Source organism: Lagenorhynchus albirostris, chromosome 20 (genome assembly GCF_949774975.1).
Source record: "Lagenorhynchus albirostris chromosome 20, mLagAlb1.1, whole genome shotgun sequence".
NCBI lineage: Eukaryota > Metazoa > Chordata > Mammalia > Artiodactyla > Delphinidae > Lagenorhynchus > Lagenorhynchus albirostris.
Window position 1 is genome coordinate 8,627,238 of NC_083114.1, and position 26,556 is coordinate 8,653,793.

The 26,556-nt window shown below is 54.2% G+C and overlaps 1 protein-coding gene and 2 non-coding genes across 8 annotated transcripts; all 3 read left to right on the forward strand.

Annotated features, from left to right (window-relative positions):
* The first annotated feature begins 849 nt into the window (after positions 1–849).
* PER1 (period circadian regulator 1) lies at positions 850–15,928 on the forward strand. 6 transcript variants are annotated; one of them, XM_060134930.1, is made up of 23 exons: positions 850–965; positions 6,323–6,739; positions 6,857–6,955; positions 7,044–7,198; positions 7,295–7,416; positions 7,508–7,709; positions 7,863–7,914; positions 8,053–8,195; positions 8,578–8,656; positions 8,734–8,840; positions 9,027–9,180; positions 9,255–9,363; positions 9,452–9,583; positions 10,002–10,107; positions 10,207–10,378; positions 10,466–10,596; positions 10,794–10,973; positions 11,606–11,839; positions 12,672–13,237; positions 13,651–13,837; positions 14,025–14,214; positions 14,552–14,702; positions 15,097–15,928. In XM_060134930.1, the coding sequence occupies exons 2-23, from the start codon at positions 6,465–6,467 to the stop codon at positions 15,364–15,366; spliced, it is 3,816 nt and encodes a 1,271-aa protein (XP_059990913.1). In that variant the 5' UTR covers positions 850–965; positions 6,323–6,464; the 3' UTR covers positions 15,367–15,928. The 6 variants fall into 6 exon arrangements, with proteins under 6 accessions (XP_059990913.1, XP_059990914.1, XP_059990917.1 ...); XM_060134931.1 differs by lacking the exon at positions 850–965 and adding an exon at positions 1,020–1,327; XM_060134932.1 differs by lacking the exon at positions 850–965 and adding an exon at positions 2,800–4,783 and having other exon boundaries at positions 10,213–10,378.
* A 404-nt stretch (positions 15,929–16,332) lies between these two features.
* On the forward strand, positions 16,333–16,406 carry TRNAT-AGU (transfer RNA threonine (anticodon AGU)). Its single transcript has one exon. It is a non-coding gene; the product is annotated as a tRNA-Thr (tRNA).
* A 401-nt stretch (positions 16,407–16,807) lies between these two features.
* TRNAS-CGA (transfer RNA serine (anticodon CGA)) lies at positions 16,808–16,889 on the forward strand. Its single transcript has one exon. It is a non-coding gene; the product is annotated as a tRNA-Ser (tRNA).
* The last annotated feature ends 9,667 nt before the right edge of the window (positions 16,890–26,556 follow it).

Genomic DNA, 26,556 nt, shown 5'->3' on the forward strand with positions numbered 1-26,556 from the left:
AAGACAGTGCTCAGGGCCTTTTTGTGCTTCATCTACTGAGTCCTTCACATGTTTAGGGTTCCAGCAGGCCTTAGGGCCCACCTTTATCGTATCAGGGACCTGAGTTCAAATCTTGACCCCACCAGAGACTAGCGTGTTAATCCGGATACATTATGTAACCTCTCTGGATCTCAGTCTCATTTGAGACAGTGGGAAGTAGATCAGCCGCCTCCTCCGGGTTTGTAAGCGCATGGCCTGGCCCACAGAAAATATAATCTGGGAGGTGGCTATCATCTTCGTCGTTACCACGCGGCACTGAGACCTGAAGATCGCTTCACCGTAATGCCAGCAGCTTCCAGCTTCAGCGAGCTTCAGGAACCCAGGTCCACAGTCCCAGCGCGGGGGCGCTCTTGTCACGCGCCTAACGGCTCACAAAGCGCCCCCACCAAAGCCACCACTGCTCACATCTGCGCCTGCGCAGACTCGGCCGTCCTGGGTTAGCGTGTCGTCAAGGAAAATCCCCAGCTTCTAGGTAAACAAGTTGCCGCGTGAGATCGGCCGCACGTGTCCTCTACAGCTCCGGGACTTCTCAGCCTATGAGAAAATTTGGAGGACTGGACTGGCGTCCGCGTCACCGATCTAGGCGGGTCGGGGGACGCTGCCACAGCCAGTAAGAACTTCGGAGGTGGATGTGGGCGTGGCTTTCGGTCAGCTTCCAATCAACGTGCTAGGGTGGCCCCTCCCGCACGTGGATCTGTCACTGCTGGTTGGCAAACTGACCAATGAGAAGATGAGGGAGGCGGGCGGCGCCAATGGTGGCAGTGCGGGGGCTGGGCGGCCGCACGCGGCGCGGGGCATGGGTCGGCGCCCTTCGGCCAATAAGCTTGAGGGGCGTGGCATCCTGGTCGGCGGGCGGGCCTGGAGAGGCGAATCCAAGTCTCCTTGATCCTAGTTAGGAAGAAATTGGACGGCGTGCGCGCTGAGCGGTAAGTGCTCAGGCGTGGAGGGTGAGGAGCGGCGGTCGGTATGGGTTTTTCCACGGTGGTTCTGTAAGGAGGGGTGTTAATGCATTGCCGTGAGGGGAATCTTGCAAATGCGTGATCACCGCGGTGGGAGCTCTGATGGTTACGGGGGAATAGGGGCTGCGAACTCAGCTCTAGAGAGAGGGGAGCGGGAATCCTTGACATCAAATCCCTCAACGCCCTAGGGTCCCTGTACCCCTGACTGCCGCGGGGAGGGGCTCAGAAGCCAGCGAACTGAGGGAGCTGAGAACCCTACTCCCAGGGAGGTACGGGACAGGACCCCTGAGAGCCGGTGGGAGACGTTCCAGTGCGTGACTGCTGTTTTGGTAGGTGCCTTAAGCACTTGAAATAGGCAGGGGTTCTGAGGCTGGAGAGAGGTCCTGCTAGGGCAGTTGAGAGGGTACCAAAGGGGATACGGTGATTTGAAAAAGGGTGGGGTGATGATTTGTGTGACCCTGAGCTAGTCACATCAGGGCTCTTGATGTCTTTCTCATGTGTAAAGGGGAGGGGTTGGGACTCGGAGCCATCTTTGGGAGTAAACGTGGGGTAGCAACTGTCGGATCCTGAGAGGGAGGATGGGCTTGTGCAGATTGGTTGTATACTTGTCTTCCTGAGCCCCTGGCGGTGAGGAGGCACCAACAGAGTGCTCTGGTATCTGTCTGTACAAGCAACGAGGCCTGTGGTAAAGTGACCTGCGGTAAGGTGGAAGAGTGAGGAAGTGGGGTTCCTAGGAAGTCACTGGGGCTGGTGGCTGCTAGGGTGATCTCAAGGACTTTGTGAGCATGTGAAAACTGGGACTGTGATGATTTGAAGTGTGTGGAGAGTGCAAACTGAATGTCCCAGGGTAGAGGAGAGGTTGGATGGAGTCTGTGTTTTAGGCACCAAACTTAGAATTGGCTGAGTGTTTGAGAGGCCCAGGTTCCCAGAGCTGGTAACACCTCAAAGGTTCCTGAAGGGTAAGAAATCAGAATGACAAGCCATTATCAGAGCTCAGATTTGAATCCTGGGTCCCATTTGTTAAGAGCCTGAGAACTGATGATGAGACATTTTAGGCAAGTTTGGTAACTTCTGAGCCTTAGTTGGTCCTTGTGGAATGGGGATAATTATACCCATCTCACAGGATTGTTCTGAAGATTAAATAAGATAATGTATGTAAAGTGCTCAGCGCAATGCCTGGGTCATGTTTTTAATTTTTTTTTTTTTAGGTAAAAGAAAATTGCTATAGGGTGACAAAAGAACAGTGACAGGGTGTAAGATTTATGTGAATGCTGTGGTTGAGAACTATTCTCATATTCTTTTTTTTTTTGCAAATTTTGGTGACCCCCGCCCCATTTCCCTCTTCCTGGTTCTTGTCTTGAGGCACCAGCCCCAAACCTTCATTCCTCCCTTTTATCCCTCTCCCAAGATCCAAGGCCCCAGGCTGGGCCACTTGCTCTTTCCCAGTTCGAGTTCCTCATCCTAGACCCATTCTCCTCCCTATCCCTCCTCCCTGTCTCTGCTACCATAGTAACAAGAGATTCAGGCTCTGAAGGGGGCCTCAGGGAAGGAGCAAAGGTCTCTTGCAGAACCTGGCCTCCAACTTACCCGCCCTGGCTTTGGGATCGGGCCAGCAGATGTGTACAGTCTGGAAGAGGGGGAAAGCCAATGCCAGGAGCTGTAGGAGCAAGCCAAGGGGAGGGCGGATGCGAGTCTGGAGAAGAGAGCCAGGCGTGGGGGCGGGGGAGGGGGGGACCCCTTCCTCCTAATCCTCTCTCCAGGAATCCCTGGCTTTGGGACAGGATGGCTATCGTTGGGTTGGGGGGAGGCGTCCAGGCTCGGTGCATGTCCTGGGCTACCAGCCAAAAGAACATGATGTTCCCAAGTTCTCTGGCCGCCGCCCTCTCGGGCTGGCCGCCTCCCAAACCGCTGCCTCTCCAGCCTCCCTGCCCCACATTCCCTGGCTGCCTCGCCCCGCCCCCTTCCTCCGCTTGACGTCACCGCTGCCTCCCGCCCCCTCTCCTCCATTGACGGCAGCAGGGTCTGGTTACTGTGGGGACCGTGAGGCAGGATCCTGATTAGGGCCTTGAGAGCTGCTGGAGCGCTGGACCCTTTTGTCTACGCAAAAGGAAAATATGGAGGTGGAGGTGGAGGTGGAGAGCAAGGATCGCCTGTGCCGGGGGAGATCACATCTAGAGCCCTAAGGAGTGCTGAGGAAGAAGAAAAAGGATGTTTCCAGAGAAGAGGTGTCTGAAAAGGAGACAAGGGACTGGGCCACAATATATGAGTTGGGGGGGGCATTTTCAAGGAGAGAAGACTGAGAATCCAGGCTCCTCAATCCTTTATTTCCTGTGTTTTCTTGCTTCGGTTTTTCTGGGTTATTCTGTAAGCTTTTCTACAGAGCCCTGACCCTGCCCACCCCCTCACCCCCCCATGGGGAACACAATTGTTAAGGAAAGCTTAGGCCACGTAACAGGCGTGTGCACCCACGCTGATTACGTCAGCATCAGCCTCTTCACTTGCCACCCACGTTTCCAGGGAGCCCTGAGAGGAACTACACATCAGTCTTGGATGGAGGGGGTCTGTGTAACTGAAGCTCTTCGCGGCCCAAGCTGGCACTTTATTCCCCCAAATTTAGGACTCAGTGTTCTGCTTCTTGCCTCTTAAAAAAAAAAAATTATAATTTCCAGCTCCTTCTCTATTACTGAGGCCCTCCCCCTCCCCTAGCTCTAGTTACAAAGTCACCATGTTTATGATCACCTACTGCGTGTCAGGTTCTCTCCTGGGGGCTGCGGAATACAGTTAAGGAGACAGGTGATGAGGTCCTTGGCTTTCTCTTCTCCTTGCGGTGGGGACCTGAAGCCCTTGCCACCCCACCTTTGTCTAAGGTCTCTTCTCTCAGCCACCGCTTTGTTCCCCTGCAGCCCTGGCTGCCTGGCCCCTACTTTTGGTGCAGCCGTAACTGTGGGTGGCTGCATCCTCAGGAGAGAAGCGCTAGTCACCACGTAGGTTGCCCGGTGACCTTTTCTCTGATTGGCCATGGAAACACCTGCCATTGTTTCCCTTCACAGCTCCTGTTGGCTCTGGCTGCCCCTTCTATTGTTTGCATCCTTCCCCCCACTCCACCCCCTCCTCAGATGTGGACCCTCGATTACCCTCCTCCTAGCTGTCCACAGGATTTGAAGTGTCAGAGGAAGGGATTGGGTAAAATGGCTCTATTGTGATGACAAGCTGGGGAGGGGAACCTAGGAAAGGCCAAGCTGGGTTTTCTGTCCATCTCCTCCCAGGGACCAGCTGTCTCATCCAGCTTGGCCCACCTCCTAAGGTCTGCATTCTTTCTGCCCACCCCTGGCAAGGCCAGGGTGTCCTGTTGTGCAAGGCTGGTCGGTTCAGGAAGTAGAGTTATCTTAAATACCTACTGTGGCCCTGGTATGTTCTCTGAAGAGGGACAGCTTACCTCCCCTCCCTTCCCCTCCCCTCCCTTCCATTATTTACTGTACAAGGCGTCCCGCGCCCATTGGCTGGGCTGTGGTGTCTGGGGCCCTTCAGCCCAGCGCCAGCACCCAGATCCACGTGCGCCCGTGTGTGTGACACAGCCCTGACCTCAGTGGGGGCCAGTAGCCAATCAGGCGCCGGGACGAGATCCCCAGCCAATTGGGGGCGGGGCCTGTGGCTCCGCCGGCAGGAGGCCAATGAGGGGCAGCGCCTGGCGTTATGCAACCCGCCTCCTGGCCCCGCGGAGCTTGCACTCAGCTGCGGGCTGCAACGGCGGCGGGCAGGCGACCGGAGGGCGCTCGCGCGGCCAGGTAAGCATCTCCGCGGCCACCCCAGGGGCCGGTCTTCGGCCCGGAGGCTGACTGCCGCCACTTCCAGCCTGATGGGCCGCTTTCGGCCTGGGCACTCAGACGGCACACCAATAATCCGCCTTCCTTGCCGTTGTCCACCCGCTTCCCGTCCCCGGGGACCTAGGTATTCCTCACAATCCTGCACTGGGCGTCCGCACTCCTGACCTGCCTACCTTACCTCCAGCTTTGCCCCCAGCTCCCAGCTGCCCCGGCCCCACACCTGACCCTCATCAGGCATGCCCCCTGCTGCCTTTGTCACTCGGGGGTCTCCGGTTTTGCCCCAGCACCAGGACCCCTTCGGGCTTTCCACGCTTCCCGCGCTCCCTCCTCCAGTCCCTGGCCTCGCGCCGGCTGTGATGTCAGCCCGGTTCAAACTGGAACATCTCGTTCCCGGTGCTAGTTCCTGCTGTTGGCCACAGCCTTCTCTTTTCTCCTGAAGCTCAGAAAATGCTCTGAGGTTGGGGGTGTGGTTGGAGGGAGAGAGTAAGGGAACAGCCGTCTCTGGCCTTTGTCCGTCCCTTGGTCAGAGCAGAGTGTGTCTGCTTCGGATGGCTGTGGGGGGGGGGTGGCGGTGGCGGCGAGTGTATAGAAAAGTAGGGGACCGAAGAGAGGATTCCTGGGTTCCTGACAGTGGCAGGCCTCGGTCCTGGGGGTCGGGAGAAGGTGCAGGGGCAAGAGGAGGAAAGGCTGTGTTGTCTTAACCAGAATGATTGGGATCCTGGAGAGCGCCAGTCTGGGGGCTTTTGCGCGGAGGGCGGTGGTGGTTGTGTTTTGCCCTGGGGAGCAAGGCCAGCCTCTGAAACCCCGATGGCTGCCCCTCGTCCTACGGCCACTCGGCCCTCCGGGGACTGGGGATCTATTAGAGGTGGGCGACCCCTGGTCGCGCTTGCGAGTGCGGGAGTGTGTCGTTGCCCCGTTTCCGCCGAGAAATGGGGGAGGGGTCGCCCCTCCCCCGCCCTCTTGCGGGCCCTCCAGCAACCGCTGAGCTCAGCCGCTGACGTCGGTTTCCCTGGCGACCGCAGTGGCGGCGGAAGCGCGTGGTGGGGCCGCGCAAGTCCGCGCGCATGTGCGGCGGAGGTGGCACCGCCCCCGGATAAAATTAGCCCGGAGGCCTAAATATAGAAGGCGGCAGGCTCGCACCCTGCTCCGAGGCCTTGGAGTTCCAGGCGGAGTGGGGGCCTGCTGGGAATTTGGGAATGGGAAGTATCCAGGCTGTGGCTCACAGCTGAAGTTCTTTCTAGTCGACCGCTTAGGTATTACCTCCTCAGGCCACGCTGGCAGGGGATGTGGGGGAAGGACCAAGAGAGGCCCCTTTCCACCTGCAGCCCCCCGACGCTCCCCCGCCCCGTACGCGGACAGGAAACAGAAATTGCTTAGGCTCCATATTGGAAGCCTGGGTCTCAGGAGCGTGGGGACCTGAAAGAGAGGGGGCTGAATGAAATTGGCAGGTGTTGTGAATTTACAGCCCAGGTTTTTCTCCTTCTTGGTCTCTCTTTTCAGGCGCTGGCTGTGATCAAACTTCTCAGCTCTCTGAGGCTTGAGTCTCCCACCTCGCTCCCCTGGCCAGGCCTCCCGGCCCCCTCGTGCCTCTCTGGTGGCCTCTCCGCCTTCCCTGTTCTCCTGCGCTCCCCATGGCCCAGACATGAGCGGCCCCCTCGAAGGGGCTGATGGGGGAGGGGACCCCAGGCCGGGGGAATCCTTTTGTCCTGGAGGGGCTCCATCCCCTGGGCCTCCACAGCATCGACCTTGTCCTGGCGCCAGCCTGGCTGACGACACGGATGCCAACAGCAATGGCTCCAGCGGCAATGAGTCCAATGGACCGGAGTCCAGGGGTGCATCTCAGCGGAGCTCACATAGCTCCTCCTCCGGCAATGGCAAGGACTCGGCCCTGCTGGACACCACTGAAAGCAGCAAGAGGTGTGTTTGGATGGGTTGCAGGTGCTAGGAGTGGTCTTTTGAGCAGACTGAGCTGGGAGACAGGCCCGTGCTGCTGCCCATTTTCTCCTCATCTTGGGTCTGTTGCTTCTCCCCTAGCACAAACTCTCAGAGCCCATCCCCACCCAGCAGTTCCATTGCCTACAGCCTCCTGAGTGCCAGCTCAGAGCAGGACAACCCATCTACCAGTGGCTGCAGGTTCGTGGGGTGAGGGCTGGGGGAGAGGGCTGGGGGCCACGCTCTGGGGCTAATGTCTATACCCGCTCCCTCCCTGTGGGCCCTGCAGCAGTGAACAGTCAGCTCGGGCAAGGACCCAGAAAGAACTCATGACGGCGCTGCGGGAGCTCAAGCTTCGGCTGCCACCAGAGCGCAGGGGCAAGGGCCGCTCTGGGACCCTGGCCACGCTGCAGTACGCACTGGCCTGTGTCAAGCAGGTGCAAGGTGAGTGGTGCTTCCTGGGAGGGCAATGTTCAGGTCCTGGGCTAGTACCATGGGGGCAGTCTCCTCACTAAGTGTGCTGCTGCCCGCACCCTGCAGCCAACCAGGAATACTACCAGCAGTGGAGCCTGGAGGAGGGCGAGCCTTGTGCCATGGACATGTCCACCTACACTCTGGAGGAACTGGAGCACATCACATCTGAGTACACGCTTCGCAACCAGGTCAGCGCAGCCCAGCCTCTGTATCCCGACGCACCCCCAGCCCCACTCCCACAGCTCCTGAACCTGCTCTTGTCTTTGCTTTCTCGCCTAGGATACTTTCTCCGTGGCTGTCTCCTTCCTGACAGGCCGCATCGTCTACATTTCTGAGCAGGCAGGTATCCTGCTGCGCTGCAAGCAGGATGTGTTCCGCGGTGCCCGCTTCTCAGAGCTCCTGGCTCCCCAGGATGTGGGCGTCTTCTATGGTTCCACTGCCCCATCTCGCCTGCCCACCTGGGGCACGGGGGCCTCGGCAGGTGAGGTCCCGAAGTGCTTGGGGGGAGGGATGAGCAGTTCCAGGAAGCACCTGCCATGAGGGGCCAGGGGCCCCAGGCTTTTCCTTGCTGGGTTCTTCTCAGCCCAGGGAGGGGATGGGGAGCTGTGCTTACTGTCCTCCTGGTCTGTCTCAGGTTCAGGCCTCAAGGACTTCACCCAGGAGAAGTCTGTCTTCTGCCGTATCAGGTAGGCAGGGGACGTGGGAGCAGACCCCTTGCACCTCCCACACCCCGTTTTTCTTTGCTGTGTGGCCCGTGACCTTGAGGTGGGTGGTGGGTGGCTCTTCACTGACAGTCCCTAATGCCTCTTTCTCTTCCTTGCTAGAGGGGGTCCTGACCGAGATCCCGGGCCTCGGTACCAGCCATTCCGCCTAACCCCATATGTGACCAAGATCCGGGTCTCTGATGGGGCCCCTGCACAGCCGTGCTGCCTGCTGATCGCAGAGCGCATTCACTCTGGTTATGAAGGTGGGCGGGCCAGGCGCCTGGCCTGGTTGGGGTAGGAGGAAGGGGGCCTTCTCTAGGCTGGGGGTGAGGCAGGACGGGAGTGTGGGAGACAGCTTTGGAACACAGAAGGTATTGTTAAAATGAGGATTTGAACGCCTCTTTAGAGGTAGAGTTGGATGAGAGCCCTAAGCTAGGAGAAGGCAAAGGAGAGTACCTTGGTTTTCAGTTTCATTATCGGCATGGGGCACAAAGATTGTCCAGACCATCTTTGTAGGCTAGAGGGCCCAAGGCAGAGCTGTGGAGAGAACTGTCTGCCAGCCAGCCTGGGCCTTAGGCAGCATGGAGGGCTGAGGAGCTGGACCGTTCTGGAGGAAATCCAATGGCCACACTTTCTGTGCCTCAGCTCCCCGGATTCCCCCCGACAAGAGGATCTTCACTACGAGGCACACGCCCAGCTGCCTCTTCCAGGATGTGGATGAAAGGTGAGGTCAGGACCTGGAGAAAAAGGAGGTGTCCAGGGCCGAGGCTTTGGCCATTCTGATGCCTCCTGTCATTTCAGGGCCGCCCCGTTGCTGGGCTACCTCCCCCAGGACCTCCTGGGGGCCCCAGTGCTCCTTTTCCTGCATCCCGAGGACCGACCCCTCATGCTGGCCATCCACAAAAAGAGTGAGTTCCTTTCATCCTGCGCTCCCTTCCGGCTGTCTCCAGGGCTTCCTAACAGCTGTCCTTGTGATTGTGTCTTTCAGCGCCTTGGCCTCTTGGATTTCGGGTGGGGGGAGGCTCCAGGGGGCTCCACAACCTTACTTAGCTCTCCCTCCCACTGACCCGCACCTCATTTCCCACTCCCTTCAGTCCTGCAGCTGGCTGGCCAGCCCTTTGACCACTCCCCTATCCGCTTCTGCGCCCGGAATGGGGAGTACGTCACCATGGACACCAGCTGGGCTGGCTTCGTGCACCCCTGGAGCCGCAAGGTGGCCTTTGTGTTGGGCCGCCACAAAGTACGCACGTAAGTGGGTGGTGCCCTGGAGGGCGGGCCAGTGTGGAGGGGGCAGGGCTCAGCTCATCCTTCCCACCCCGCAGGGCGCCCCTGAATGAAGACGTGTTCACTCCCCCAGTCCCCAGTCCCGCTCTCTCCCTGGACCCTGATATCCAGGAGCTCTCTGAGCAGATCCACCGGCTGCTGTTACAGGTGAGAGTTGAGGGGACGGGGCTTGAGAATGAGGAAGGGGTGCGGAACAAGGCCTTGGACATCTGACCTGTCGCTCTTCCTGCCTCAGCCTGTGCACAGCCCCAGCCCTACCGGGTTCTGTGGAGTCGGCCAGGTGACTTCCCCAGGCCCTCTCCTCAGCCCTGGCTCCTCCAGTGCCAGCAACGGGGGTGACGCCGAGGGACCTGGGCCTCCTGCACCGGTGAGTGCCTCTCTGCCACTTTACCCCTTTAGTCTCCCGTTCCCTTGTTCTCAGAGTCAGCACTGCCAAACCCAGAGGAGCCGCGTCCACCTCCTTTTCTTTCTCGTCCTGCTCTCATAGTGATCTCTGCTCCTCCCCACTGGGGCCTTTTTCTTTTTTTTTTTTTTTGCGGTACGTGGGTCTCTCACTGTTGTGGCCTCTCCGGACGCAGCGGCCATGGCTCACACACAGGCCCAGCCGCTCCGCAGCATGTGGGATCTTCCCGGACCGGGGCACGAACCCACGTCCCCTGCGTCGGCAGGCGGACTCTCAACCACGGCGCCACCAGGGAAGCCCTGGGGCCTTTTTCTTGCGCTACGCTCTGGGCTCCCCAGGCTGGCCACGCCCCCCCAATGCTGCCCACTGCCCTGCCCCACAGGTGACCTTCCAGCAGATCTGTAAGGACGTGCACCTGGTGAAGCATCAGGGGCAGCAGCTTTTTATTGAGTCCCGGGCCCGGCCTCTGCCCCGGCCCCGTGTCCCTGGTGAGTTGGTGAGGGTGTGGGTGAGGAGTGAGGCCTGGGGCGGGGCGGGTCCCATGACCCTCAGCCCAACCCAGACGAGCTTTTCTCTCCTCGGCCCAGCTGCAGGCACATTCAAGGCCAAGACCCTTCCCTGCCAATCTGCAGACCCAGAGCTGGAGGTGGCACCTGCTCTGACCCAGGCCCCACTAGCCTCGGCTCCTGAGGAGGCTGAGCGGAAAGAAGCCTCCAGTTGCTCCTACCAGCAGATCAACTGCCTGGACAGCATCCTCAGGTAAGGCCATCCTGGCCCATTCTCCCGCTTGGGCCCCGGCCCTGCCCCACCCAGGCGCTGCTCTCATGTCTTCTGGTGCTTCCTCAGGTACCTGGAGAGCTGCAACCTCCCCAGCACGACCAAGCGCAAGTGCACCTCCTCCTCGTCCTGCACCGCCTCTTCGGCCTCCGACGAGGACAGGCAGCGGGCGGGAGCGGTCTCTGTGGGGGCCGAGAAAGGTGAAGAGCCAGGCCATCCTGCCTCCACAACCCTGTCCTCTGTTCCTGCGTCTGCATTTCTGTCTTTGGGGCCCCACCTCACTCTGTCCCGTCCCCGCCCAGCCTCCAGATCTCCACGCTCCTCTCTCTCCCCACCCCCACTGGGGTTTCCTCTCCCAGCCTCCCAGCGGGGCGATAACCGGCATCTCTCCGTACAGATCCATCGGCAGTGCTGTCTGGGGAGGGGGCCGCCCCTCTGAAGGAGCCGGTGGTGGGAGGAGGCGCCCTGAGCCCGCTCGCCCTGGCCAATAAGGCGGAGAGCGTGGTGTCCGTCACCAGTCAGTGTAGCTTCAGCTCCACCATCGTCCATGTGGGAGACAAGAAGCCCCCGGAATCGGGTACGGGCGTGGCTGAGGGGGGCGGTGCCCGGGCTCCCTCTGCTCCCCCAGCCAGCGTCCCCCCTCCTGCCGGCTGCCTTCTCCCGCCCTCTGGTTCCTGATGGAGAGAAGGAGGCCCCCGTCTTAGCTCAGGGCTGCCGCTTCTTGCTCTCCACCCGCCCGCCAGCCTCTGCCGCCTTGTCTGTCCCTCATCCTGCTTCCTGTGTTCTCACCGTCAGTTCACACACAAAGTCTGGGGTGTAGTTCAGCCTGAGGTGCTGCCCGCAGACGGTCGAGGCAGGGACTGTTGAAAAGCCCTGAAGGGTCTTCGGGCATTGACCTGGAAAACGAGTGAGGGAAGTGCGAGGTGTGGGCTTCCCTTCCAAGGAGTCACGGGGGGGTCATCCTAGGGTAGTGCCACTGACGAGGACTGAGTATCCCTTTCTTACCCTGGGACGGCTTTACACGGGGAAGAAGGCCCAGAGCCAGTTCTCGGTGGGGAGGTGGCCAAGAGATGCAGGGGAGGCCCAGGCTCGGCCGCAGGGCAGAGCCCAGGTCTTTGGCTAAGCTGCTGGACATGGAGGGTGCCGTGTGGTGTGGGTGTGCTAACACTTAAGGTGATTCTGACCTTTCCCCTGTTTCATCTTCCTCAGACATCATCATGATGGAGGACCTGCCTGGCTTGCCTCTTGGCCCAGCTCCCAGCCCAGCCCCCAGCCCCACAGTGGCCCCTGACCCAGCCGCAGGTGCCTACCGGCCAGTGGGCCTGACCAAGGCTGTGCTGTCCCTGCACACCCAGAAGGAGGAGCAGGCCTTCCTCAGCCGTTTCCGTGACCATGGCAGGCTGCGTGGACTTGACGGCTCCTCCACGGCCCCCTCGGGCCCCGGTGAGTTGGGTAGCCACCTGCCTGCACCCGGTCTAGGGCCAGACTGTCGGGGGAGGGGTTCTTGAGGGAGATCCTTGTGCTCCAGGGACCCAGGCTATTGCCACCTCCGCCACCAGGGCCCTGCCTAGGGATGGCCCCTCGCTAGCTCCTCCCCAGCGGGCAGGGGTCCAGGCTGCCGCCAGAGGAGGGCAGCACTGAGACAGGCAGGCAGGGGCCCTCTGCTCCAGGTAAGCCACTCCAGGCCCAGTCTGGGGGCTGGGGCAGGAAGCGAGCCCACTCAGGACTCAGTTGCTGCTGACTGGGAGATCTGTGTAGACCAGCAGGGAGGACTGGGACGACTTCGGGTGGGGGCAGGGCTTCAAGGGCAGGTGGCAGCCCTCCAGGTGCCTGAGGGAGGCCCCCTGCAGGCGGGCATAGGGCTAGGAACTGGGCTTTCCCGCCCACCTTGGCTCCATCATGAGCCATGCGGAGCACGGCCCCACTGGCAGGAGGGTCGCCCAGGCTGGTAGTTGCCTGCTGGACCGGAGCCACCTGCCCATTCGTCCACGACCTCGCCTGCCTGCTGTCCGCCAGCAGGCCTCGGTCTTCTGCACACCTGCAGCACCCCGCCTCGTGTAACCTCTCCTTCCCCGGCCGCTTTGTCAGTGATTCCCGCGTCTTCCCTGAAGGTCCCCCCACCTCCCCAGAGTCCCCTCTGTTACGTGTGGGCCAAGGAGGCAGACTCTCTGGGGCCTATCCTCTCCCTGGTCCGAGTGGCAGGGCAGCCGGCCGGGGTGGCAGGGCTGCTAACCCCCAGGTCGAGGGCCTTGCTTACCCTAGTCTCTCCCCTCAGGCTGCCGCCACGGCCCCGCAGCCCCCGGCCGCCGCCACCACTGCCGATCCAAAGCCAAGCGCTCCCGCCAGCACCCGACCCCTCAGGCCGAAGCCCCCTGCCCCGTCTCCCACCCGTCACCTGTGCCATCCTCTGCCCCCTGGCCCCCACCACCAGCCACGCCGCCCTTCCCGGCTGTGGTCCAGCCCTGCCCCCTCCCCGCGTTCTCCCCCAGAGGAGGCCCCCAGCTTCTCCCTCCTGCACCCACATCTGTGTCTCCTGCAGCTTTCCCTGCCCCACTGGTGACCCCAGTGGTGGCCTTGGTGCTCCCTAACTATCTCTTCCCTGCCCCACCCACCTACCCCTGTGGGGCACCCCAGGCCCCCGCTTCCCACTCCCCTTCTCCGTCCCTGCCCCTGCCGCCCCCCAGCCCTCCCCGCCGCCCCGACTCTCTGCTCTTCAACTCGAGATGCAGCTCCCCGCTCCAGCTAAACCTGCTGCAGCTTGAGGAGCCCCCCCGTGTCGAGGGGAGTAGTGCTGGGCACCCCCCTCCCAGCGAGGAGACTGCCGACCCAGCGGCCAGACCGGTGAGCACCGAGGCCCGCCCCCATCCTCTTAGGGCCCCCACGCGGCCCTCTCCCCTGCTCCTCCCGTCGCTCTTCCTCCTGCCCCCCGCCCACCTGGTGTCCCCAGAGGGTGGTGTCGTGGGGTGGGAGGCCCCAGCTGCGTTTCTGAATGAGGCAGAAATCAGCTGCCTCATCTGTGAAGTGGGGACAGGCCCGTCTGTCTGACAGGTGGCGAGGACATCCCAGTAACTTCTGAGCGTGCCTCTGCTGCTTGGAAAGGGCCCGGCGCCACGGCGCTGCTCTGCGCCAGCTCTCGTCACTCAGCCTGGGCCCACTGTCATGGAGCTTGGCTTGGGTGCGCTCCCGGCCAGAGGCAGCAGTTGAAGGGAAGCCTAGGTGCTGATCCCTTAATCCCTCCCCTCCCCTCCGCCCAGGTGGAGATAACTGAGTCCTCCAACCAGGACGCGCTCTCGGGCTCCAGCGACCTGCTGGAGTTGCTGCTGCAGGAGGACTCGCGCTCTGGCACGGGCTCTGCTGCCTCGGGCTCCTCGGGCTCTGGCTTGGGCTCTGCGTCTGGCTCAGGCTCCCATGAGGGGAGCAGCACCTCAGCCAGCATCACGCGTGAGTGCCCTGCCTCCCCCAACACCTCCCGGGGTAGGACAGTGTCTGGGGGGTTGGGAGGCCAGGCCCCACTTTGGCCAAGCAGCCTGGGCCCCTGCCCTGCTTCCTAAGGCCAGTGGGCTTGAGCGAGGCCTGGTGGAGCGCCGGGCGGCCTGACTCTGTTGGTTGCCCGCCCCTCACTCTACAGGCAGCAGTCAGAGCAGCCACACGAGCAAGTACTTCGGCAGCGTCGATTCTTCCGAGGCGGAGGCTGGGGCTGCCCGTGCCAGGGCTGAGCCCGGGGACCAGGTCATTAAGTACGTGCTCCAGGATCCCATCTGGCTGCTCATGGCCAATGCTGACCAGCATGTCATGATGACCTATCAGGTGCCCTCCAGGTGAGGACTTTCAGGGACCTCCTCTGCCTCTTCTTCAGAGGAGTGGGGAGGCTGGCGGCCCACCCTCACTGCAGCTAACTTGGGGTTTTCTTTCTGGGCCTGGCTCTGCTCTGGGGCTTTCCTGTTCTGCCCTCCGCCCCTTGGAGCCCCACCATTAGTCAGGCTGAGGGCAGCTTTCCTGGTCCTGGAAGGCCTGAATTCCCAGAGCACCGGTTCAGGGGAGGAGCATGAGGCAGTGAGTGGGGAGCTGGGGAGTTGAGGTAAAGGAAAAATGCCAGCCTCGTGGGCCCTGGCCCCAGCTCCCATTCTCTGCCTCCTGAACCCCTTCCCGGAGCAGGGACATGGCCTCTGTGCTGAAGCAGGACCGGGAGCGGCTCCGGGCTATGCAGAAGCAGCAGCCTCGGTTCTCAGAGGACCAGCGGAGGGAACTGGGTGCTGTGCACTCCTGGGTCCGGAAGGGTCAACTGCCTCGGGCCCTTGATGTGATGGTGAGAAGTCAAGTCTGGGCCAGGAGGGAGAAGAAAGAATTGAGCTCAAGTTGAAAGGGTAGAGGCTAAGGGCTGATCCCCTCATTGTTCCTTGGATCATTAATTCTGAAGGACGTTAATTCCACTAAATTTGCTGCTGGGTTATTTAGTGTTAAACCACGTGTGTTTTGGTAGACCTTTTCTCGGCCAATCTTATGCTAGTGTATAGTGCGGTCTGGGTACAGGGTACGATGCATTTTCCAATCTTGTTGACCCCATGCGCATCTGTATGGATTAATGTTTCTTGGGCATACATTTTGGGAAGTACTCTCGAGTTGGGGAACAAGGGGAGCTGGGGTGGCAGGTCAGCAGTGATAACTCTGCCTGACTCGCTCATATGCTTTCTTTCTCCAAGGCCTGTGTGGATTGCGGTAGCAGCACCCAAGACCCTGGCCACCCTGATGACCCACTCTTCTCGGAAATGGATGGACTGGGGCTGGAGCCCATGGAGGAGGGTGGGGGCGAGGCGGGTGGCGGTGGTGGTGAGGGCGAGGGCGGTGGTGAGGCCCAGGCCCAAGCTGGGGCCGCGGTCTCAAGCTCTCAGGACCTGGCCATGGAGGAGGAGGAACAAGGTGGGAGCTCCACCAGTCCAGCCTTACCTGCCGCAGGAAATGGCACCAGCTAGACTACATTTGGGGCCACCTCCGGGAATGCATGAGAAGCTTCCTTCTCCCATGTCCCAACTCGCAGAACTCAGACGTGGCTGGACCAACCAATAGAAAACTGTCCCGGCTTCTCCCGCTGTAGGGGGTGTGGGACCTCCCCCCGTCAGCAGCCCAGGATCCAGGGGCTGCCTCTGGCCTCTTAGAGAACAGAGGGTGGCACTCTTTAGCCCAGCCCAGAGAAGCCGCACCTCCCATCCCTGCTGAGGAGTCGTTCCTTCTTCTGGACAAGGTTGCTGACAAGCTGCTGAAGTGGTTCTCCAAGCCCCAGCTGAGCCGGAGTCCCTGTCCCTGTGGCTTGGGGCTGCGTTTATTTATTTGGAGAGCCAGCCCTCTGAGGCCCAAGCAGGACCCAGTGGTCCAGACCCCTAGCTGCTCCGGGGTGGGGGAGGTTGGTGGACCGTGGAGTCCCTGGTGCTGCCCCTCAGGTGGGACCCAGGTGTTCTCAGCTGTACCCTCTACCGCTGACATTTGTGTTTTTGATATCGTGTCTGTTATTTTTTAATATAAAAAGAAAAAATACCAGGACTTTGTGGAATGAACTTTGGGGGTTGGGTTAGGGGAGCTCTTTGTGGGGAGGTGTGGCGCCCCCGTTTCCGGAAGGTTGTAGTGAGAGTGAGCCATTCCCTCCTCTGAGGACCCGCATCCCTCTTCTCCACAAACCCTTTCTCACTGAGAAAGCAGGTCAGTCTAGGTGGCTAAGGGACGGGGGGCCACGCAGCCATTCATAGTCGAGTTGGTCCCCAACGGTGTGGGAGAGAGGCGGGTGGTGCAGAGTATTAACCCTCAGGCTCAGAGCTTAGGAAGGAAAGGGGGAACCTTGGAAAGGATGAGTCACTGAAGCCCCGTGGCAGCCGTTATTTCGGTCGTCTCGATTAGTGACCCTCAGGAACAGCTGATCTGCATCTAGACTCAACAACCCACCCAACGGCGCCGTGGCTTAGCTGGTTAAAGCGCCTGTCTAGTAAACAGGAGATCCTGGGTTCGAATCCCAGCGGTGCCTGGGACGGTTGACTCTAGTATATTATTGCTGCGAAGGGGACACATTTCCAGACTTTGACAGGGCGCCTCTCTGTAGTACATATGGAAGGATTATTCTTCTTACCAGCCATCCCATTGCTACTTGAGGCTCCCTCCCTGTGCACTTTTAGTGCGACTTTGGAGGCTGACCCCAGCTGTCAAGAACCAGGGTGTAGCGGCATCCCTTTGTCTGCCTTCAACGGTGTGGGAACGGTTGGGCCCATTTTGTACTGTGGCTCGGGGCAGGGAGAGAGAACTGGAAAGTCGCCGCTTCTGTAGGGCCGTTGCCTCATAAGCGCACGCGCACTGACATCAAGACAGCGCTCGCAAGAGGCGGGCGTGTTAATAGGCAGCTATAGTTCCGCAGGCCCCAGTCCGCAGGCGGCTGTGATGGCCGAGTGGTTAAGGCGTTGGACTCGAAATCCAATGGGGTCTCCCCGCGCAGGTTCGAATCCTGCTCACAGCGTCAGTAGTTTTGGGAATGAATACTACTGCCGCCTCCGCTGAAGAAAGCAACTTGTTTTTCCAGTGCTGTCTTTCCCTGGAGCAGATCCCAATTTTATTCCAAGACTCTCAGGGACTCAGCCACCCAGGACCTGTCCACGAGCGCCCTCTTGCGGGCCTCAGATTCCTGCTTCTACTCCTCCTCCAAAGGTTATATCAAGCAAAAAGCCGTTTTAACTGCCAATTTGAATTCATAACTCCAAACTCAGGTGTTTTCTCAGTGCTATTAGCAATCATATCACATTTCCCCATCCATTTCCCCTCCATCTCTCCTATACGACTCTTTCATTCCTTTTCACATCAAACCACGAATCCCTTCATCCTCCTTCAGCTTTACTTCCTGTTTCACTGTGTTCAAAAGGCATTCGGTAATCAAAACACTATGGTACTGGCACAAAAACAGACATATAGATCAATGGAACAGGATAAAAGCCCAGAGATAAACCCACGCACCTATGGTCAACTAATCTATGACAAAGGATGCAAAGATATACAATGGAAAAAAGTCTCTTCAATAAGTGCTGCTGGGAAAACTGAACAGCTACATGTAAAAGAATGAAATTAGAACATTCTCTAACACCATATACAAAAATAAACTCAAAATGGATTAAAGACCTAAATGTAAGGCCGGAGACTATAAGACTCTAGAGGAAAACAGGGAGAACACTCTTGGACATAAATTGCAGCAATATCTTTTTGGATCCGTCCCCTAGAGTAACGGAAATAAAAACAAAAATAAACAAATGGGACCTAATTAAACTTAAAAGCTTTTGCACAACAAAGGAAACCATAAACAGAATAAAAAGAACCTACAGAACGGGAGAAATATCTGCAAATGATGCGACCAACAAGGGATTAATTTCCAAAATATACAAACAGCTCATACAGTTCAGTTCAAACAACCCAAGCAAAAAATGGGCAGAAGATCTAAATGGACATTCCTCCAGAGAAGACATACATGTGCCAACAGGCACATGAAAAAATGCTCCATATCGCTAATTTAGGGAAATGCAAATGAAAACTACAATGAAGTATCACCTCACCCTGGTCAGAATGGCCATCATCAAAAAGTCGACAAATAATAAATGCTGGAGAGGGTGTGAAGAAAAAGGAACCCTCCTGCACTGTTGGTGGGAATGTAAATTGGTGCAGCCACTATGGAGATCAGTATGGAGGTTCCTCAAAATACTATAAGTAGAGCTACCATATGATCCAGCAATCCCACTCCTGGGCATTTATCCGGAGAAAACTTTAATTTGCAAAGATACATGCACCCCTATGTTCACAGCAGCACTATTTACAATAGCCAAGACATGGAAGCAACCTAAATGTCCATCGACAGATGAATGGATAAAGAAGATGTGGTATATATATATATATATATATATATATATATATACACAGTAGAAATATTAGCCATAAAAAAGAATGAAATCATGCCATTTGCAGCAACATGGATGGACCTAGAGATTACCATATTAAGTGAAGTAAGCCAGACAAAGACAAATATTATACGATATGGCTTATATGTGGAACCTAAAAACAAAACAAAACCAAAACAAAACAAATGAACTTATTTACAAAACAGAAATAGACCCATAGTCATAGAAAACAAGCTTATGGCTACCAAAGCAGAAGTAGGGGAATAAATTAGGAGTTTGGGATTAACATATACACACTACTATACATAAAATAGATACCCAACAAGGACCTACTGTATAGCACAGGGAACTATACTCAATATTTTGTAATAAGCTATAAGGGAAGAGAATCTGAAAAAAATGTATATGTATTCACTGAATCAGTGTGCTGTACACCTGAAGCTAACATAACACTATAAATCAACTATACTTCAATTTAAAAAAAGGCATTCCGAAGAAATTTTCCTACTGACATCGGCAATCGCACCTGCCTACCTACCTGAGTCTGTGACCACATGCTATTCCCCTTCCTCCTAACTGTAGATGAACCCTTCCACCTAACTAAGGCCAACCCCCACACCAACTAGATCTCCCGTTCCCTCTGGCCCACTCAAGGACATTGCTCTGTTTTCTTTCTTTACCATCAATTTCCCCCTTTTCTAACTGGATTATTCCCACCAGGCTACAAACATAATGAAGTTTATCTCAATTTAGAACATGCAAGACAACAAACGCCATCTTAACCCCACAACTCCCCTCCAGCTACCACTACGTTCCTCTGTTCCCCTCTACAGCAAAACAACTTCTCTTATGCCCACTGTTTCCAATACCATCTTTCCACTTTCCTTTGAACCCTCTCTAATCAGGTGCCCCCAACCCTGCACCTGCCCCCAACAAAACTGCTTTTGTTAACGTACAAAATGACCATCACATTGCTAAATCCATTGATCACTACTGAGCAGCAGTTGACACAGATGCTTACTCTCCCTGCTTAGAAACGCTTTCTTCACTTGCCTTCTAGGACACCACACTCTTCTTATATTCCTTCCACTTCGTTAACAATTCATTCACAGATGCCTTTGCTAGTTCGTCATCTCCTGGATCTCTAAATGTTGAGGTGTTTCCAAGGCTCAATTTTCTAGCCTCTTCTCTTCTCTATCTGTATTCATTCCCTTGATGATCTCCAGGCTCATGGTTTAAAATATGAACCTACATTACATTAACGCATCCCCAATTTTCATTTCTAGCTCCGAAACTCTTCCCTGCATTACAGATGCATATATCCTATTGCCCACTTATTGTTTCTACTTGGATATCTAATAAGGAATCACAAACTTAAAATGTCCCAACCAAACTTCTGGTCATCTCCCCCAAAACTGCTTCACCTGTAGTCTTTCCATCTCAGTAAATGGAAATTCCATTTCTTCAGTTAGCCAGACCAGAAACCTTAGAATCATCTCTGATTCATCTCCCTTTCTCTCACACACACACAGTCCACATCAAATCAGTCAACAATTTCTTATTTAAAATAGGTAAAAAATTTGACTCTTTGTTACTACACTTCAATACTACACCTTGGTCCATGCCACCCTCATCTCTCACCCAGATTATTGCAATAGCCCCTAAATTATTTCCTTGCTTCCACTCTTGTTCCTTGTTCCCTTACAGTCTACTCTGAACACACTGGGCAAAGTGATCCTTTTAAAACATAAATCAGATTCTGTCGTTCCTCTCTTTAAAATCTCTCAGTAGGGTATAAATATGAATTCATGGTTTTAATGTGTATAGTTAAGGAAGGAAATGTAATATAAGGAAATGTATGCACATACACAATGTATACATTCACCTATATTTCCTAGCTCTGTCTGCTGAGGGAGCCTAAAAGGAATGACACACAAGTAGTGATAAACACACCAAGTGCTCAGATCTTGGTTACTAAATACCATTTTCTACTAAAATGAACCAGCACTCCTTGGAGAAAAGGGTGTCTCTAGGGCTGCAGCTGGGGAATTACAAAATGATCTTAGAACATTTTGTTTCACCAGAAAGTAAAGAAGTGCTCAGAAATATTGGGTGTATATCAAAAAGACACAGCAGCTAGGGGCTGTGGCTAAAGGGGCTTCCACTGGCTAAATCTTGGACAATCTGAGCATTAAAATAAATAATGCACTGAATCAAGTAAGAATCCAAAGTTCATATCAGTATAAATAAATAAATGGGGGCTTCCCTGGTGGCGCAGTGATTGAGAGTCCGCCTGCCGATGCAGGCTACACGGGTTCGTGCCCCGGTCCGGGAGGATCCCACATGCGCGGAGCGGCGGGGCCCGTGAGCCATGGCCACTGAGCCTGCGCGTCCGGAGCCTGTGCTCCGCAACGGGAGAGGCCACAACAGTGAGAGGCCCGCGTACCGCAAATAAATAAATAAATAAATAAATAAATAAATAAATGGGACCTAGTCAAACCTACAAGCTTTTGCACAGCAAAGGAAGCCATAAACAAAAAGACAACCTGCGGACTGGGAGAAAATATTTGCAAATGATGTGACTGACAAGGGCTTAAGTTCCAAAATACACAAACAACTCATACAATTCAACAACAACAACAACAACAACAAAACCAATCGAAAAATGGGCAGAAGACCTAAATAGACATACAGATGGCCAACAGGCACATGAAAAAATGCTCATCATCGCTAATTACTAGAGAAATGCAAGTCAAAACTACAATGAGGTACCACCTCACACCGGTCAGAATGCCCATCATTAAAAAGTCTGCAAATAATAAATGCTGGAGAGGGTGTGGAGAAAAGGGAACCCTCTTACACTGTTGGTGGGAGTGTAAATTGGTGCAGCCACTATGGAAAACAGTATGGAGGTTCCTCAAGAAACTAAAAATAGAGTTGCCATATGATCTAGCAATCCCACTCCTGGCATATACCAGGAGTATATCCCACTCCATAGGCATGCACCCCTATGTTCACAGCAGCACTATTTACAATAGCCAAGACATGGAAACAATCTAAATGTCCATCGACAGATGAATGGATAAAGAAGATGTGTGTATACACAATGGAATATTACTCAGCCATCAAAAACAATGAAATAATGCCATTTGCAGCAACACAGATGGACCTAGAGACTATCATACTAAGTGAAGTAAGTCAAAAAGAGAAAGACAAATACCATATGACATTACTTATATGTGGACCCTAAAATACAACACAAATGAACATATCTATGAAACAGAAACAGACTCACAAATCTGTTCTCTAACAGATTTGTGGTTGCCAAGTGGGAGGAGAGGTGGGGAGGGAAGGATTGGGAGTTTGGGATTAGTAGATGCAAACTATTATATATAGGATGCTAAACAACAAGGTCCTACTGTATAGCACAGGGAACTATATTCAGTATCCTGTGATAAACCATAATGGAAAAGAATATGAAAAAGAATACACATAAGTGAGTCACTTTGCTGTACAGCAGAAGTTAACACAACATTGTGAATCAACTATACTTCCATAATTTTTTTTAATTCCAGGATATATATAAAAAAAACTGAAGATCAAGAATCTTCCAGATTAAATGAAACTGAACAGACAGAACAACTAAATGCAGTGTGGGATCCTGGATGGAATCCTGGATTGGGAAAAAAGGGCTATAAAGGACATAATTGAAACATTTGAGGAAATTTAAGTATGGACTGGCATTAAATAATACTATCATATTAATTTTAATATTCTGACGTTGACAGTTGTACTACTATGTACTATTATTACTACAAATGTCCTCATTCTCAGAAAACACACTGAGTAACTTGGGCAAAAGGGCCTGACATTTTCAATTTACCCCCAAATGATTCAGAAAACAAATATTTTATATCTATATTATATTTGGAGAGAAATGATAAAGCAAACGGAGCAAACGCGAACAATTAACAGAGAAAAGAGTACACAGGAGTTCCTTGTACTTTCTTCCTTTTTTTTTTAATTGAAGAATAGTTGATGTATAATCCTTGTACTTTTTTGTAACTTTTCTGAAAATTTGAAATTATATAAAAATTAAAAGTTCCAAAAACAAACAAAACAAAAAAGCTAGGGGGGAAAAAGTCCCCCAATGGCTTCACATTACACTCAGAGGTGACAGAGTCCTTGCGATGGCCTAGAAGGTTCTACATAATCAGCCTACTGCTTTGTCGCTCTGATCTCACCTGCTACGTCCACTCCAGACAACCCCACTCCGCCCCCTGCTGCTCTGTTCCCTTGACAAGCCTGGCAGGTTGTCCTACTAGCCAGCCTGTCCCTCTGTCTGGAGTGCTTTTACCCCAGGTGGCCCTGTTTGTGCCCTCACCTCTGTAAATTTCACCTTCTCAGTGAGTCCTTCCCTAATCTTACTGTCTAAAGTCACAATTCCCACTCTCCACTCTTCCTTGCTTCACTTTTCTCCATAGCACTTATCACCAACTGAGAAATGATAAATTCTGTACGATGTGCTTTTGACTGTTTCCCCCACAAGGACGTATGTGCCGTAAGGCAGGGATTATTGTCTGTTTTGTTTGGGGCTCTATAGAGGTCTTCTATCCTGATTCTTCCCTTGGCCCAGGGGCCTGGGCCTCCTACTTCCCCACCCCCAACCCCCAGGTCCCAACTCTCCAGGAACTCCCCCCTACCAGGACCCAGGGGGTCCCAGGAAGCCAGCCTTCTCTTTGAAGAACAAAGAGGGAGGAGCTGAGCCTCGGAACCCAGGCCTGGGGAGACGTCACAGCGGGGGAGGCAAAGCAGCGACACTAGGCCAGCTGTGCTGTCTCAGTTCCTTCCCCGCCTCCCGCCTCCCTAGGGCCCCAGCGCGTGTGGGACACGAGCTCCCCTCCCCCAAGCCCTTACGCTGCCCCGTATTGAGAGGGCGGCCAGGAACAGGCCAGAGGCCCAGACACCCATACACACACCATGTACACAGACAACCACAAGGGACACGTACACAGGCCTGCGCTGACATGGAGGCGTGCCATCCACAGAGGCCCCCAACCCATAGCCTTAGAAACCCTGGGAATGGGTGTGGAGGATGCCCTCACAGCCACATCTACACAGGAGCGATGGCTGCAGAAAATCCCCCAACCAGGCCAACTGGTCTCAGGTTTGGGGAGCCTGAAGTGTATATAATTGTTTTGGGGGGTGAGAGCTTTTTAAGAAAATAATATAAAACTAGGTACAGGGGCTTCCCTGGTGGCGCAGTGGTTGAGAGTCCGCCTGCCAATGCAGGGGACACGGGTTCGTGTCCCAGTTTGGGAAGATCCCACATGCCGCGGAGCGGCTGGGCCCGTGAGCCATGGCCGCTGAGCCTGCGCGTCCGGAGCCTGTGCTCCGCAGCAGGAGAGGCCACAACAGTGAGAGGCCTGCGTACCGCAAAAAAAAACAAAACAAAACACTAGGTACAAAAAGTAATATTTACAGTGTAAAGCAATTATGCTCCAATGAAGATAAAATATTTACAGTGAAACAAGAGATCATAACCTACAAACTGAAAAGGCTGGCAAATGACACAAAGGTTACAAAGTCCAGAAAAATACCTTATTGGTATCAGTTAATTGCCTGCATAGCCCTGTAATACTCTCCACAGACTGGCTACTGACTTTGTATATTTCAAATCTCATTTTTCCTCATTTTTCCTCTACCACCCATGTACTTATAGTGACAAGAGCACTGGATGCATTCACATCACATGGGCCCTTGGGCTTTGCACCTTCACTGCACGACGCCTAGTGAGTGGGCACAGGTGACAGGAGTTTCCCTGGAAGCCATTCCCACACCAGGATGACTGGGCTAGATTAACTATGTGTGGGAGTGACTGGGAACCACATTAACTGCATTACCATTAACATACCCTCGAATGCCCACAGCAACTCCAACACCGGGGGCGGTGGGCGGGGGGAAAGGGTGACAGAGGGGAAGCTGGAGTGAAAACAGACAGTGGGCTTTACCATTTGCAGTTAAAGTGTCTTATTTTGGCAAGTTTTACAGAAGCATATGGCCATGTGAGCACATTGCTGGGACCCTCCCAGGGGCCTGAGTGAGGGGTCCTGAATTGTACATTTCATCAGCTTCATGGTGCATTCACCTCTGAAATTGTCATTTTTGATTCCACATCTCAGATGGACTCTCAACCTGCCTAGAAATCCTATTCTATCATAGAAGGTTTGTTTTCCTACTCCCCAAAATGAACATTTCACACCTTCTTTCTCCTCAAAGGACCTGTAGCTCTCTCTCCTCCAGCAATAAGCTTGATTCATTCTTTCTTTCAAAATTCTCTTTTATTGAAGTATAGTTGACTTACAGTGTTGTGCTACTTTCTATGTCTATTTCTAAGTGATTCAGTCACACACACACACGCACACACACACACACACACACACACACACACACATATATATACACACACATTCTTTTTCATATTCTTTTCCATTATGGTTTATCACAGGATTAATTCATTCTTTGGGAAAACAGGAACCACTGGAGGGAAACTGCCTCATCCTTCCCACACTCTAAGTGACCCACACCCCCTGTCTTCCCCATCTCCCTCGGGGTGAGGACTCTTCCCTACTACCTGAGACCCATTTCTCCACCTGGTAGCGAAGTCTACCCACCCACCCACCCACCCACCCTTAGTTACTCCCACCAGCATCAAACACACTCTAGCAACCCTCATCACTTTCTTCTGCTCCGGCTGCCAACAATGTTCCTCCCCATTCACAGCAAAGCTTGACAGAGTTGTGTCTATAGCCACCGTCTGCATGCCTTCACATCCCATTCTCACCTCGACCCACTCAAGTGGGACCGCACAGAGTCACTCTCCCCCCAGGTCATCTGTGATCTCTAAGAGCTAAACCGGGTGGTTGCTTAGCTCCCTTCTTACTTGACCTCCCAGCAGCTTAGCTAGAACTGACGGCTCCCTCCTTCACACACTCTCTTTTCTTGGTCTTCAGGTCACTTGGCTTTTTTGCTACTTCTCTAATCCTACATCCCTTTGACAAGTCTTCCTCCTCAACCTGACCTCGAAGCGTTGGGGTGCTCCACGCTCCTTCTCTTCTCTCTCCACACTCTCTCCCTAGGCACTCCAGTCTCATGGCATTAAAAGCCATCTAACTTCCAATGGCTCCTCCATGTTTACCCTCCGGCTCTGACCCCCAAACACATGAACAGAGATGAGTACAGTGCCCAGCGTTTTTACATAATTGGCAAATGCTAGGTCTTTTAGAGCATTTATAGATTCTCCTGCTGGGCAGACACCTGGAATGGCCTATCACACAATATTTCAAAGGGGCTTAATTTAAGCCTGCTTCTGTGAGCAGGGCAACTGGCAAGGCCTTATCCCAAGTTAAATTAGTCTCTCGACATATATTAATGATGTTCCTTTTTAGTGTATGATTTCTTTTCTTTTTTTTTTCCCTTCTGTTGATAGAAAGAGATACTGAAGTTCTTGGCCGTCCCCGAGTAGGCTTCAGGGCTAGTGCCAGGGTTTTTCCGGATTGATGTTCACACACAGATCCAGAGAGCTGACAGCATCATAGGGCTCTAGGTGGATGACGTACTCAGAGCAACTCTGTGCTTGATTTACTATCATGGTCTTCTGCAAACACCGTTGGTTATGTTCTTTAAATAAACCCACAGAGGTTTATTTATTGGTCTGCATCAATTGTGATGTTATATAAAGTGGCCACTGGATTGTTTTGCTTAGTAGGTGTAAACTTCGCACAGAAGTAGAGAATTTGAGGTTTATCTCAGCATTCTTGCTGAGCAAAGTGATTTTTTTCTGGTGTGAAGGAAGCATTAGCAATACTCTGTGACCAGAGGGCAACGACCTGTCCAAAGACACCAATGGACACATCGGTGATAGAATCCCCATTTAAATCTCCATGGCCATCCAGGGATCTCCCAAAGTACTGAAGATGGCTCCTAAAGGCTCCCACAGATCCCAAGATTTTCTGGGAATACCTCATGCAAACACTGCCCTCACGACCATGGTAGATGTACACAGCTCCTGAGTTCTGATTTTCCAAAAGTGAACCAATGATCACGTCATGAAAGCCATCCACGCTGACATCTGAAAGAGCTGCGACTGCTGAACCAAACCGAGCATTTTCAACACCCTTGGGGCCTTCCAGAAATTGGTGCCAATTCAAAACGCCCTTTGTGGTAGAGAACAGCTAGACTCTTCCC